We start from the raw sequence: 14,041 nt of genomic DNA, 5'->3' as shown, positions 1-14,041 counted from the left end.
GCCATCATCCAGTGTAACTTCTCAATTTCAATCTATTCTACAAAACATATTTTAACTTCACATAATCAAGACTGAATTAATCTCAACAACGTCTCTGCTATCTTGCCACCATGTAGAATGCACAGCTCTAGGCAGAGGTACAAAATTAAACATGAGCAGATCATATTAAAAATTTGGAGCAACAGAAGTAATACCACAGCACTGTTACCTGGACAGGAAGATCAAAGTCAATGCATGTAGGCTGTAAACACCAATATGGAACAGGTTGCCCAAGGAGACTGTGGATGCCCCATCCCTGCAGGCATTCAAGGCCAGGCTGGATGTGGCTCTGGGCAGCCTGGTCTGCTGGTTGGTGACCCTGCACACAGCAGTGGGGTTGAAACCAGATGAGCATTGTGCTCCTTTTAACTCAGGCCATTCTAGGGTTCTGTGATACAGCCAGAAGCTTAACAACTACCAATTTCATTATGAGAACTATTTGCAGAACTGCACGGGCATCTTTCCCTTAAACATCACACAAGTACCATCCATGCCTTCAGATAATATCAAGACAAGAATGTAGAAGCTACTGCTAGGTGTTGGTGTTTTGCACTTCATTCAGTCTTCTTGGAGCACAAAGATCCTCAACATTGAGGCCCTGTGTCTCAAACCACAAAGACTGACATACAGCTCTTGGCTCTGATGTATCCCAGGTGGCACAGACAAAACACTTTGAGCAAAGATGAGAATCTCACAGGTCTCATTCTCCAGGAAAGCTGGCCTCTGGCATCCCAAGTCTGCGAAAGGCAGTGCAAAGGAAACAGGACTTTCATACGATGACATTTCCTAATTACTTCAAGCTGTTAGCTTTTTACGCTCATCAGCCAGTAACTGCAGCTAACTTAGAGTTACTCAGACAAAACTGCAGGAACAAATCTTAACAAATATCCCTGCTCATAATAAATCCCATGCTGAGAGAGAACCAGTTACATTATGTGTTACCTGACGACTGCATTTCATTACTTTCACACATTTCATTTCACTTAACACACCATAAGCCAGCACTTACCATCCACCCCACTCCTTTCCCAAGCATATTAAAAAAAGTTATTTCTTTAGCAATGGATCAGAAACGATTCACGTCCCAATTTCTACAGGTCCAACCCATGTCCTGCCAAGTTTGTTTGTGATCAAATTAATGTAAAAGAGCAGCTGCTATTCAAGACCCAGCCATCAAAGGATACCGAATGGATGACTAAAAGGTTGGACACACGAAGGAGAAACGACTGGGTACTGCAGCTGGGATAATGGCAAAGAAGCTTTCTCAGCAGCATGGAAGAGCTGCTGGGGTACCCTTAAGAATCTTACTGGCTCCTCTTTCCAACCTCACCAATGCAAACCACATCACTCACCATCTTCTGATGCCTTGGCAGTTTTTCTAAAACCAAGGAATTCTTTCAACGGTGGATTTGAAATTCATCCTCTAGAATAAGCCAGCATTATCCAATTTAAAACCACAAGGCCTCAGATACCCAATAATGTAATTATGTTTACTAAACCACTGTCATGCTACCCTCCAGCAATCCACATTATACCTACAAAATCACTTTATAAGACAGATATGAAGATACTTATTGCACCTTGTGCAATCTTCTGGAATTTATTTTACTTCCCCAAGTACACCGTGGGCAGGTAGTGAATTGAAACAAGGAATTGCTCCAGAAGGCAGAACCTTCTACAGCAATTAAAGGCCAAAACTGGGCCTTTAATCCACGTGTCTAGATGAAAATGAATCGTTTGTACTAAGATCCATTCCACAGGGAAGAGACACTGAGAGCATCTGCCAGGTCATCAGCTCTACAAAAGCAAGAAATTATCTTTTGCTACTGTTTTAGTATTCAGGCCTACAGTAGAAAGCTCCAGCAGAAAGGTGAAGCTAAAGAAAAGGAGTAAATAGGTTGTCAGTACAGGCAGCGAGTCTTTCTACACATTTAATTTATCAATTCTTTGGAAGGGTAGGTAACAGCAGGACAAGGGGAAATGGTTTAAGTTCAGGGAGGGAAGATTTAGGTTAGATGTCCCAGGGAGGTTCTTTACTATGAGAGCGATGAGGTACTGGAACAGCTGCCCAGGGAGGTTGTGGATGTCCTGGAAGTGTTCAAGGCCAGGTTGAATGAGGCCCTGGGCAGCCTGGTCTAGTATTAAATAGGGAAGTTGGTGGCCCTGCCTGTGGCAAGGGGGTTGGGGATTCATGATTATTGAGGTCCCCTTCCAACCTGGGACATCCTGTGATTATTGGCATAGCGACTACAGCTTTAACAAGCTGTATCTCTAGACTGGTTTATGAGCAGAAATTAGAAGCGACCAACCCTCTCCTCTGCTATAATCACAGTAATAAGTCTCCCCCTCTACTCTGTCCTTTAAAGGCCCCCCTGAAGTACTATGTCCAGATCTCAGGCCCTCACCACAAGAAGGACGTGGGGCTGCTGGAGCAGGTCCAGAGGAGGGCCATGAAGATAAGCAAAGGACTGGAGCACCTCCCCTGTGAAAAGTTAAGGGAGTAAGGCTTGTTCAGCTTGGAGAAGAGAATGCTCTGAAGAGACCTCACCGCAGGCTGCTAGGGAGGCTGAAGGGAGTCTCTGAGCAAGAAGGGAAGCAACTTTTTAATATGATCTAATAGCAATAGGACAGGGAGGAATAGCTTTAAACTAAAAGAGCAGGAATTCAGGTTAGATGTCAAGAAAAAGTTCCTGACCCAGAGAGAAGCGAGGCCCTGGCACTACTGCCCAGAGAGCTGTGGGTGCCCCAACCCTGGAGGTGTCCAAGGCCAGCTGAGACGTGGTCCTAGTCAGCAGATGGCAGCCCTGCCCACGACAGGAGACTGGAGCTCAGTGCTCTTTAAGGTCCTCTCCAACCCAAACCATTTAGTGACTCCGCACAAATACCAGCACCCAGGAATCTCAGAACGGTTGGGTTGACGGGGCTCTCACAGCCCGCACAGCCCCGGGCAGCACAAGGCCCAGCTCAGAGAAGCACGGGCCACCCTCAGAGCTACTTACAGACAGAAGACGTGCTCGCAGCCCCCCAGAGACACGGGCTCCCGCAACACACCGGCACTGCGGGCAGAGGAAGGAAACAAAGCGTTAGGCGTAACGCGGCGGCTCGCAGAGCCCGGGGGCAGAAAGCGGGAGGGGATGGGAGGGGGTGCCGTTACCAGAGGGAGCAGCTCAGCGCCCTCTCCAGCCCCTCCAGCGCTGCTCGGGTGTGCGCCCATGGCCCCGCCATGGAGGCGACGGGGCCGGGCTGGCCGCCCTGGGCCGGCGTGTTGCCCGAGCGGCCGCGCAGCGCCTCACGCATCGCCGCCGCCACTCCAAATTCCCCGCCCGCCACCACTGCGCAGGCGCCAAGCGCTGCGCGCCCGTTCGCGCACATGCGCACACGGGGAGCCCGCCCTCAGACTGCGGCGCTCCCCGCTCACGGAGGGGGGGGTGGAGACTGAGCGGAATGGCGGGCGGCGGGGTGGGAGCGCGCCTGTATCGATTTTGTGGTGTTTTTGTGGCAACGCCCCGCGGCTCGGCCTGACTCCCGCTCCTACAGCGGCTGCTGTGAGGGAGCTGCCCACACCTCCCCTGCATGCTGTAATTACTGGAGCACATAATGCGGCTCCAGCGGGAATTTATCACTTTTAGGCAGAAATAACTCCCAAGCCAAATAAAAGATAGAGTAGAAGTGCCAGAAGTGATACGTAACGGGCTTTACTGACATTTCGCGTTGAGAAGCTCCAGCAGCGTGCCATAAATCTCGGTGCAACGGGCCGTTCTGTGAGGGAACTTCATCACAACGGCGATGAGGAGCGGGCAGATTTGGCTGGTGAAAGGTGTGGGAAACAGCTCGGCTGAATGGCTTTTTATAGAAGGTTAAATGTTGCCTTTTGCTGCTGCTATTAGCCATAGGTGCGAGGAGAACATCGATGCAAGGTCAGCCCCGGTGGTGCCTCATCCCATCGTGTGCTCGTGATATCAGTGCAGTCAAGGAAGGATAGCAGGCGACGCAGCTGGGACAGGGACCTGCTCTATCAGCCCTCTGAAAGTGGGATAAACTCACAGAATAACCAGTAACAGCCATGAAACATCAGCAGCTCGCAGGCTGAACGTCCTCCTCGCTCTTGCTAGGATGCTGTGCTCTTTGCATGCGCTTCAAAAAATGAGCGCCCAGCATTTGGGCCTTAAGTTGCTCCAGGGGAGGCTCAGGTTGGATATTAGGAACAATTTATTCTCAGAAAGAGCAGCGGGGCAGTGGCACAGCTGCCCGAGAGATGTGGTGTTATCACCATCCCTGAGGGTGTTCCAGAACCACGGATATGTGGCACTGAGGGATGTGATCGCTGCATATGAAGGGGGTGGGTTGGGGTTGGACTTGGTGATCTTAGAGCTCTTGTCCAACCTTAACGATTCTATGATCCCCTGGTGCGTCGTGCCAGAAGGTGGCAAATGGACTTGCTGCCCAGCTGCAACTTGAACGCGGTTTAAAGCGTTTGAGCCAAAATTACAAACACCACATGATCCATAGTGCTCTTAAGTCAACGTGGCATTTATGCTCGCAAAATATGAGGTGCCGATATATACTGTATAGGACAATAAAACAGATAAGCACTTCGTCTGCCTTTCCCCCGGCTGAAATACGGTTATTGCCCGTCTCGGTAAATCCACTTGTGTGAGCGTGGTCTCCTTTGTGCTGAGACATCGTGTGAGCATTTACAAACATTTACAACTAAGCTTAACTAAGGCAAAGTACTGCCCTGGGCAGCCAGCCTTGAACAAATACTTGTGTTCGAGAAAGATGTAAAAGTCACCAGTGATTCATTCGTCCTAGTTTTATAAAGGTTAAGGAGTGGGTGCTCATGGAAATCTAAGAAATGTCTTCCACTGCAGTGAATTACTATAAGCAATCAGACAGTCAGGAGCAAAAAAAAAAAATACGATGCAGAAACCGGGGGGAGGGGGGGGGAGAAATATACTGCTAAATTTGGTTTATGCAGTATTGAAAGTATGAGGAAAGCCATTCCTGGCATCATAAAGCTCCCACACTTTAAAAGGAATTTGCTGCGTGACAGAAAGCTCGTAGAGTGGTTTCAGCATTGGTCTGATGTCATGTGCAGCAGAGCAAGGTGCACGCATGACTTGAACACACTGAGACAGCGGTGGTACTGGCTGTGCTGAGCACGCAGTAGGATTTCCAACAGCGCAGGGCTGCGGAGCAAAACTGATGCTGAAGGAGGTCACTGGTAGAATCCTCACCACCCTACCACGTCGTTTTGAAGCGTGGCCTATCTGGTAAAGACTGCCATACGAAATGCACCGCTACCTTGTATTCTGTTTGTTAAAGGATGGCACCGTCACCATCTTCCTGCATCATTTTGAAGCGTGGCGAACCTCGTAAAGACCTTCCTATAGAAAGACACCACTGCCTGATATTCTGCTCATTAACAATGTTATCCTGTCGCTTCTCAGTAAGTAGACCACCGCTGTGTGACTCATTGCACGGCGACGAATCAAAACAGAAGAAAGACCGTTCCAGGAGAAGCAGCCTTGCACTGTGAATTCCCTCTTTCTTCAGATGTCTGAATCAAAGCCTTCACAGGCTGAGCTCAGCTCACTCGCCAGGCCACCCTAGGGGTGGTTGTTGTGCATAGTCAAAGCCCATGAGCTTCTGAACCTCCTGGATGGCAGTGTGGACTTGAAAGACACGGGGCTCTGGAAATCACTTGGTGCAGGAACTGGTTAGAGCTGTTAGAGAAGCAAATGTTAACATTTTTAATATTGAGGGATTTGATCCCCAGAAGGAAATAGCAATAATTAAAAAAAAGTCTATTAGGCTTTCAGACTAAGCAGCACAGTCAGCATTGCATTACACAGCGTTAAATTATTAGTCGAGGCTCAACAGCAGGAACATCTGCTGGTGTTAGACATGGCATTTTTAATTAAAGGCAGCAGCCGCCTGTGGTTCATCGGTTCTGCTCTCACCATGTGAATTGCTAAACCCAGGAGCCGCTCATAGAAGATCTGACTGGAGCAGGTGCTGTGGAGCTGGTGCTGCAGAAGGGTGAGTGACAAAGTCCCCGAGGTGACAGGCAATTTGCACCTGGGTCCAATGGCCCAGCGATCAGCAGGAGCTCTCTGTGAATCCTCACCTCAGTCAAAACTGCAAGGGATTTTGTGAAATTGAGATCACCCACCTGGTTTTTCCTCTCCTCACCCTCTGCAGGGTAGGAAAATGGGAGTTTCGAATAGAAAGCAAAGTAGGTGGGAGGAAGAAGGCCCCCCTGGGAGTTCCATTCCCAAAGGCATTAAGGTTTGAGAAGGGAACACGCTGCACCCCATCAGCTGCACTCCCAGACCCCTGGGCTCCAAGGAGAAAAAAGGGCCAGCAAACTTCAGCCAAGGGAGAACACAGGCATGATTCAAATTGCCCAAAGCCCCTGTCAGGATAGGTAAACCTAACAAATCAAGAAATAGCTGTAGATGGAGCAAAAAACGTGCCTTCCTGCCTTCATGCACCCACTAAAACTGAAATGCTGTCCCACAGCCCGGCTCAGCGCTAGGCAGCCTCCTCTGAAGGGATCCAGCATTTCAGTAATACATTACTTTGAATCTGAGCGCAGAAGGCAAGGTCCTGATTTGTCACAGGTGGGGGCAGAGGTCCAGGGCAGGCACCAACAGCCACGTGGCGGATGTGCATAGCTGCCGTCCCATCCTGTTGGTGTGCAGGGGGCCAGGATTTCCCTCGACGAGTCCCGCAGATGGTGTTTGTTTGCTCAGCCACGATGAGAAAGGAAAATATTTGGTGCAATCTGCTAGCAGGCAGAGTCAGACATATGGTTGGCGTGCCGCAAGCCTGGGTGCTCGGGAAAAAGCAGAGCTCTGCAGCACCTTTCAGATGCTGGATTACCTTTGAGCAGGATGAAAGTGCAGGGAAACCTTTGAAGAAGTTGGCTGCAGATTTCCTAATGCGCTGGGGCTGCTGTACTGTGACCCCTCTTATTATTGGCCCCACTCTAATTAGTCCTATTACACTATCATGATTATATTAGTGTTATTATAAATAGCCCAATTATAATTAACACGAGCCTCAGCTCTGGTTTAATGCTTGGTGAAGTACTCCCTGGGTGGGTGCCCATTCATCAGGGACACACGAAACATGGGTTAAAAATGACAGAGGCAATTAATGGTGATTGGCACAGGGGAGCTGAGGTGTGGGTGCTGCATCACCTTCATTCTCTTTACATCTGATTTATGATGATATTTACAAATATATCCTCGCAACATGAAGCCTCCTGGAAATGTCTGGCCCAAAAATAACGTTCTTTGTATTTCCCTTTTAGTTGAAATAAAAATAAATCCTCTAAAATGCTCTCAATATTCAGATGTTCATTTCCCAAATACCAGCGCCCGATTCCTGATCAGGACTAAGCCCCACTTTGTGCTGAAGGGCAATGGGGCCGTGAGCTGCCAGCCGTGATCAGGCCCTGCACACCCATCCCACCCCATGAGAAAGCACCGTGGGCACCACTCATGCCACTGTAAGCCTTGTTCTCTTGGGGTGATGCGCTGTAATCTTTTTTCTTCCCCAAGTGGAGAGAGCACAGAAGAATTTCCTTTCTGTGAGGGCACCTTTGTCAGGATTTAATTCCCTTTTCCCTGCACATCTTTTGAAGACGTACAGCCCCTTTGAAGCTCGCACTTTTAAATTCGCCTTTTGGCTGCCGTCTGCTCTGCGACATCGATCAGGGCTTGGCACCACCAGTTTCATCAAGATGAGACATTGCCGGGACTGTGGGCACGGGGCATGTTTGCAGGGAAAAGTGCCAGGACTTTTTAACAAGAACACTTTCCTTTCCCTTCTGCTGGAGGCTGGAGGCTGTTTCCAAGCCCCATGGCAGGGACTTGATGATAGGAGCATCCTTGTGGTCCTGGCAGCCCCAGGCTCAAAACATGGGGCGTGATGCCATTGGTGCTGCTGTGGTCTTGCTGTGGTGCAACGGTGGCTCAGCCCCACTTTTAGCCTAAATAGACCCAGAGTTGAGCTGCATATAAAATAAATAAATCAGTTTTTAAAAAAGGAAGATTGTGGTGTTGCTACAGAGACAGGAGGATGCAGTGCATGGGGAGCACCGGCCCCATGCCCTGCTTTGGGGACCTGCTGCCTTGCTTTTCCCCCCAGGTGCCGCATCCATGGGTGACTGCAAGTCCCCTGTGCCCAGCCTGAACCATGGCAAAGCCCTGGGTTCAAAGCCCCGTGGCTGCTTTCTGTGGAAAAAACAAGGAGCAAACACCCCAGTATGCCTCTGTGTGCTTGCAGCTACAGGTATGTACGTTTTAAATAGGTATGGGTTACTTTTTTCCTTAGTAATCCCTACTAAACCCAAATTAAAATGGTAACAGCTCCCAGTGATTTATGCTGTTACGATAAATAACAGCAGGCACTTGCTGCTGAGCGGCTGATTAATGATCCCTATTTACAGTGTGTCCAGCTTTGAGCTGCAGCTTACAAAAACAAAAATTCTCCCCCCAGAATCTTCCCTGTCTGACCCCAGGCTTTTGCACATCTGCTGTCCTGGGTGCACAGCCGTGCTTCTGCCTGGTTTTTAAGATATTTCCTGTAAGCGTGCAGGACAGCATGCTCTGTAATATGGCCCAAGCTCTCGCTTGAGCCAGAACTCATAAGCAGCAAGGGGGACACGGTGGGAGGAATGAAACACAGCAGCTTCCATTCATCAGGATGAGGCCGATGAGCAGTACAGGGATTTAGCAGCCCCAGGATGACACCCATCCCTGCCATTTAACCTAACGTGAGAAGCAGTGATGTATTGTTCTCACAAGCTGATTTCAGGCATGGAAATTACCCTGAGTGGGATATTCACAGTGGAAAAACAATCCCTAACATCAGGCTCTGCAGGAGCTGTGTGGGTTTGTTGTCTCACGGGTCAGGGCTGTCGCCCCACCGGCTCGTCCAGTAATTACATTTTTCTGTTCTCTGGCAGAGTTATGTCCTTTTGGCACCTGGGATTCCTGCCATCTCTGCAATATGAGCTCTGTCTGAAACTGCATCCTCGGCCGTGCTGCCTCCAGTGCCCTGTGTGTAGGTGTGTGTACGTAGGCTAATGTTCATCCCCAAACCTCCCCTGAATGTGTTCATTGCTGCAACCCCATGGTATAGGGTTTAGGGAACCTGCTTTGGCAGGGGGTTGGTCTCGATGATCTCTAGAGGTCCCTTCCAACCCCTACAATTCTGTGATTCTGTGATTTCTGTATTCCCCAATGCTGCCAAATTTTTGCAAAACCCAGTTTACAGCCCTGCCCCGAGGAGGAGGCTGCCTTTAACCCAGCAAACCTGTGACTGACAATCAGAGGCTTTGTAACAAGCCTACCACCTTTGCCTTTGCCATCCATCCATGCGTGGCAAAGAGCTGTTTCAGGGTAAAAAAAAAAAAAAAAGAAAAAGAAAAAAAGAAGAAGTTGCTTGCTGAGTCTATAATGAGGATTCTCAAATGCCGAAGACGTGGAGAGCAGGTTAAAGGAGCAGAACCTTGCTGCCCAGGAGAGGGAGGGAACGGGTGCAGGCACTCGGGTGCATTTGCACAGAGTGTTATTGCAGCACGAAGCATCGCTCTGTGAGCAAATGCTCCCTGCGCAGTGCTGCGCTCCCTGGGGAGGCTTTAATAATTCCTAGGGAGGCTCTGAAGGCTAATAAAAAAGTGAATAAAGAAGTCAGCCCCAGCAATTGGTCTCCTCCTCCTTCCCAGGGAGCCTCAAGCTGCCCTTATTTGTCGGGCTGCTCAGGTGCAGCTCTGATTTCCCCAGTTTCTGAAGCAGAAGGAATTCAGCAGCACGGCAGCCTGCTTTGCGGCGATGGATGGTAATTGTTAATCTGATTAAGTTCAAGGTCTTCCATTTTGCTCATCTTACTGACACTGGAGATACTTAAAGAAACACTCGAGAAGAAGCATGTGAAGACACGTGAAACACCTGCTTCTGGGCACCTATCAGTATGGTGCAGGATGGCATGATTTGGTGCAATTTGACATGATTTTGCATTGAAATGAGATCCGTGAGGTTTTAACACACACCAATCCTCAGGCTGGTGCACAGCTGACAAAGAAGAGACTCCCTCAGCTTTGTGTGCTTGTTGACAGGATTTTAGTGAGGAATTATTAGGGAACAAGATGAGGTCCTGCAGCCCATTGCAATCCAGGGCAGCCTGACTACGGACTTAGACAGGTTTGCAGCTAAGGCTCTGAGCCTGCACTGCTGGCTCTCAGCTGGGTCTGCCTGCCTGCTGCTGTTACGCTCAAGAATGAGGGTGAAAAGGCATTCTGGATTCCCATACTTCACGCAGAGATGTCAGAGAGAGCTGAGAGGCACACACAGTTATTCTCGTGTTTCTAGCATCTCTTAAGATTTGGTTTGAAAATATATGCTTTTTTTAAAAAAAAAAAAACCACTTTTCTCAACAAAGTGAACTCAGATGCTTCAGCCTCCAGGTTCCTAGAAGCAGGGAACATTCAGTCCACACAAGAGGGAAACCCCTCTGCCCTGAGGAGGGTGAAAATCTGTTCGCTTTTGAATCACTTGCAACTTAATTGCTTTCCAGCTATCACCTGTTAGAGAAAATTGCTATTAAAATGCTGAAAATGTGTTCTTTATTTTTCCTTTGCCTTGCTCCTGTGGCTAGCAGAGGATAGATGAGGCAATCCCTCGGGATTAGGGTACCCAGCTCAAGTGAGGGATCTGCTGCAGCTGGCCAACTCCCACTGCAGCCTCCCAGCAAAGAGGGCCTCCTTGGGAAGCACCAGGCTGGTGCCTGCTGTGGTTCCTGGAGCGTCTTGGCAACAAAGCCCAGCCTCCCACTGCCCGGTCCTGCTGGCTAAGGAGAAATTTCTCTGTTGGGAGCAACATCTGCAAGGTGAGCAACTCTACAAAGATATTATTTTCTTGAATTGGAGAACAGCCTTTAATAAGGTGCTAGGAGGAGGCTCTGTTTAACTAAATCTCAAGCTGGGTATCCCTAGACCTGCCTGCTCTGGTTCCTGGTTTCTCCATGCTTTTAAACAACAAGCACTGGTTTGTACTAAAGCACCACCAGTCACTGCTGCCTAGAAATCTTCAGCAGTCCTCATGGATATGGGTCACCAGGCAGACAGCAGCTCTGTGCTCAAGGTCCTCTCTGCGTAGGTCGATGAAACGCCACGGGTGTAATTAAAGATGCTCTGCTAATTGGATGTGCAGCCCTGAGGGATCTGCTTTAATTGGATTTCAGTCTGCTTGGTATCGTTTTAACTTCAGTACATGGCTGTTTTGCAGAGGAATAAGCCACCAGGTGTGGATATGGAGGAGGTGTGCCGTCCTGCACTGCACACACCTCTGTTTTTACACTCTGGCTGTGAAACAACCGCTGCACAATAAAGCCCAGGGCTTTGTGAACCCCCCCCTTCAGCTGGCAACTAGGACAGAGACAGTGGAGGGGCTGGGAGTTCACCTTGACCTGCTAATGGAGGTAAAAACCTCAATTATTACCTTGTCTTCGCTTTGATTTTTTCTCCTGTGTGTTACCATAAATCCTCCCTCATGCCCTCAAGGTGCACTCCTTTGTTTCTTTCTTGGAGTCTGAGAAGAGCTCATGTCTTTCTAAAAGACGTTTCCTCTCTATAAAAATGCTTGTTTGGGCAACAGAGTCACTGCTTGGCATTCAGGAGCCTGTGTTAAATTGGAGGTTGGGGTGGATGATCAGATAGTTGCTTTGGGCCTTAAAAGCTGGGGGAGCACCACCACGGATTTCTCTTATTTCTCAACACAGAACCTTCAGGATTGCTCTTCCTGGTGATGACTCATTTCCGGAACCAAGGATAATGGAGAGGCATCAGGCTTCAAGTTTTGCTCCATGGGCAGCAAGCATCAGCCACAGCTTTTCTTCACCCTGGGCTGCATGTGGCCACTGCCCATCCTTCCATTTGGCCACATGCTGGCTTTCAAATGCCACAGGATTGCACTGTGACTGGTCATTCTCCTAAGAACAATAGCCCTTCGGGGTGACCCAGGGCCTCCTGCGGCTCCCCCCACACCACAGAGATCTGGGGGGCTCATTTTGGATGATGTGGCCCCCGAGGAGGCCGTCCCCAGCACTGCAGGGCTGCTCATCCTCCCTCATTGCCAGCACTGCGTATGCAAGCTGCGTGAGGAGCAAAGCCAACAGTAAGTTAGTGTTGGCCGTGTCCCATACTAATGTTGTTCTTACTATTTCAGTGCCATCTTCCTTATTTCCTCCCTCTCCCTGAACAACTAAATTAATTAGGGTGATTTTTTTTTTTATTTAAATACTGTCGTGGAATAATAATTCTGGCAAATTCGTTTCTGTCATTCCCCACTGCTTCTTTTCTCTGTTGCGCTCCCTTCTAATATGCTGTAGATATTTTGTTATAGCTATGCAAGATCACAGCTGTTGTCTGCAAAAAAGAGGGAGTAAAATCATGCTATGTGCTGTTGCCATCTAAAAACCATTTTTCTTCTTACACCAACTCACATACACTGAAAAAAAACCCTATTCCACTATGAAGTGCAGGAGCTTACATTTTTCTTGGCTTGTAAAAACCCCCAAATCCTTTACAGCCTCTTCAATGAAGCAGCAGCAATATAAGAAAGCTGAGGCACAGAGGACAGGCCGGGGTCCCATCCTGTGCTTTGCTGGTTTCTGGAGCGACGTTGACCTGGACACCTTCATTTGACCTATAAACATGCTTGTTGTCCCAGTGCAGGGACAAAACCACTACTGTGGTTCTCACGAAAGGATGAAGAAGTTCCATCAGACCCTCAATATTGACTGTAGTGATCAGGGCTGAGAGAACCGTTGTTTGATTTGGCCCCACAGAACAGCTTTCCTTGGCTGCCCTTGGTGGCCACTTGCATTGAGGAAGAAGCCAAGGAAGGATCAGGCTTGAGAAGTGCTATGCTCTCAGCAGCTGTGCAAAGCTGGGACAGAGATCTGAGTCAGTGTCTCTTAGTCCACATCTCCAATTACAGAACTGATTTGAATCCATCTCACAATCCACACAACCAATTATGAAGGCTCTCCTTGACTCCCCAGCCCTGGGACTTGTTTAGTGTTGTACTGTGCACACCTTGTTGCTAATATTTTAAAGCATTCTTAAATGAAGCTCAGCTGAAGCCCATCAGTTCCAATTAACATACAGAGGCCCTGTGATCACACTATCAGCGTGTTACTGCTCCCCACTGCCTCCAACAAAGGTTACTAGAGTGGCTGAAGCGAGATTGCATTAAACAAGTGAGATGAAAAGCTTGCTTTCCCCCTGGCTGCAGCATTCATCTCTCACTCACGGAGAGGTGAGGTGTAGCAGTATGCAGAGTGCTCCTCTGTTCCTTCCAGGGACACCGGGGTCAATGTTTTCAGTGATCTTAAGCTCCCTGCTCAGACCAAGAGAGACAACCAGGCATACTGGCTGCCTGGCTTTATCGAAAAAGTCATTTTCTGAGTGGTAGCTCTGGGTTTCTGTGCTGCAACCTGAACGAGCCTTCCTTGGGGAGACCAAGGGGCGATGGGAAACCCAGAGCTGGCTTTCAGAGGTAGGATGTTATCAGCTTCCACATTTCTTGTCCTGGAGCCAAGCCTGGAGCATGTCCTACCTTAAAAAAGGACAGGTTGAATCTACAAGGCTCAGAGGGGAGTTTGTAATATAGCAAAAAATGATAATTCAGGCCCTGGTGATGCTTCCTGCAGCCTACTTGCCAGATGCTTAAACCCCCTGAGCAGTTGTAACTACTTCTCCGCAGGTTTCAATTAAATTCCCTTAAGTACCTAAACTTTAGCTTGTTTGGACCAGTATCTGCAGACTTGATTGCAATAGCAGATGTTTTATTTTTACCTGCAAGTGAAACTGGAGAGCGTATATCACGGCTGTGACACATTTCACATGAAGCAGATGTTTCTATTAATGCCAGAATTGGGTGGAAATCCAAAGGATGCTTTTTGCTTTTTTTTTTTGGGGGGGGGG

The 14,041-nt window shown here is 48.7% G+C and overlaps 1 protein-coding gene across 1 annotated transcript in view; it reads right to left on the bottom strand.

Moving 5' to 3' along the window:
* BARD1 (BRCA1 associated RING domain 1) overlaps positions 1-3,336 on the bottom strand; it is a 43,768-nt gene extending 40,432 nt beyond the window's left edge. The window contains exons 1-2 of the mRNA XM_042822346.1: positions 3,194-3,336; positions 3,039-3,095 (exon numbers count right to left, since the gene is read on the bottom strand). Of these exons, the coding sequence (XP_042678280.1) occupies positions 3,039-3,095; positions 3,194-3,336 (200 nt within the window). The remainder of the gene's footprint in view (positions 1-3,038; positions 3,096-3,193) is intronic.
* Positions 3,337-14,041: the final 10,705 nt, after the last annotated feature.

The sequence above is a fragment of the Centrocercus urophasianus genome, unplaced genomic scaffold, assembly GCF_019232065.1.
Source record: "Centrocercus urophasianus isolate 14NV4802_14NV808 unplaced genomic scaffold, USGS_Curo_1.0 seq_20, whole genome shotgun sequence".
Lineage (NCBI taxonomy): Eukaryota > Metazoa > Chordata > Aves > Galliformes > Phasianidae > Centrocercus > Centrocercus urophasianus.
Note: the sequence above shows the minus strand (reverse complement) of the source record. Positions and strands in the feature narration are given on the sequence as shown.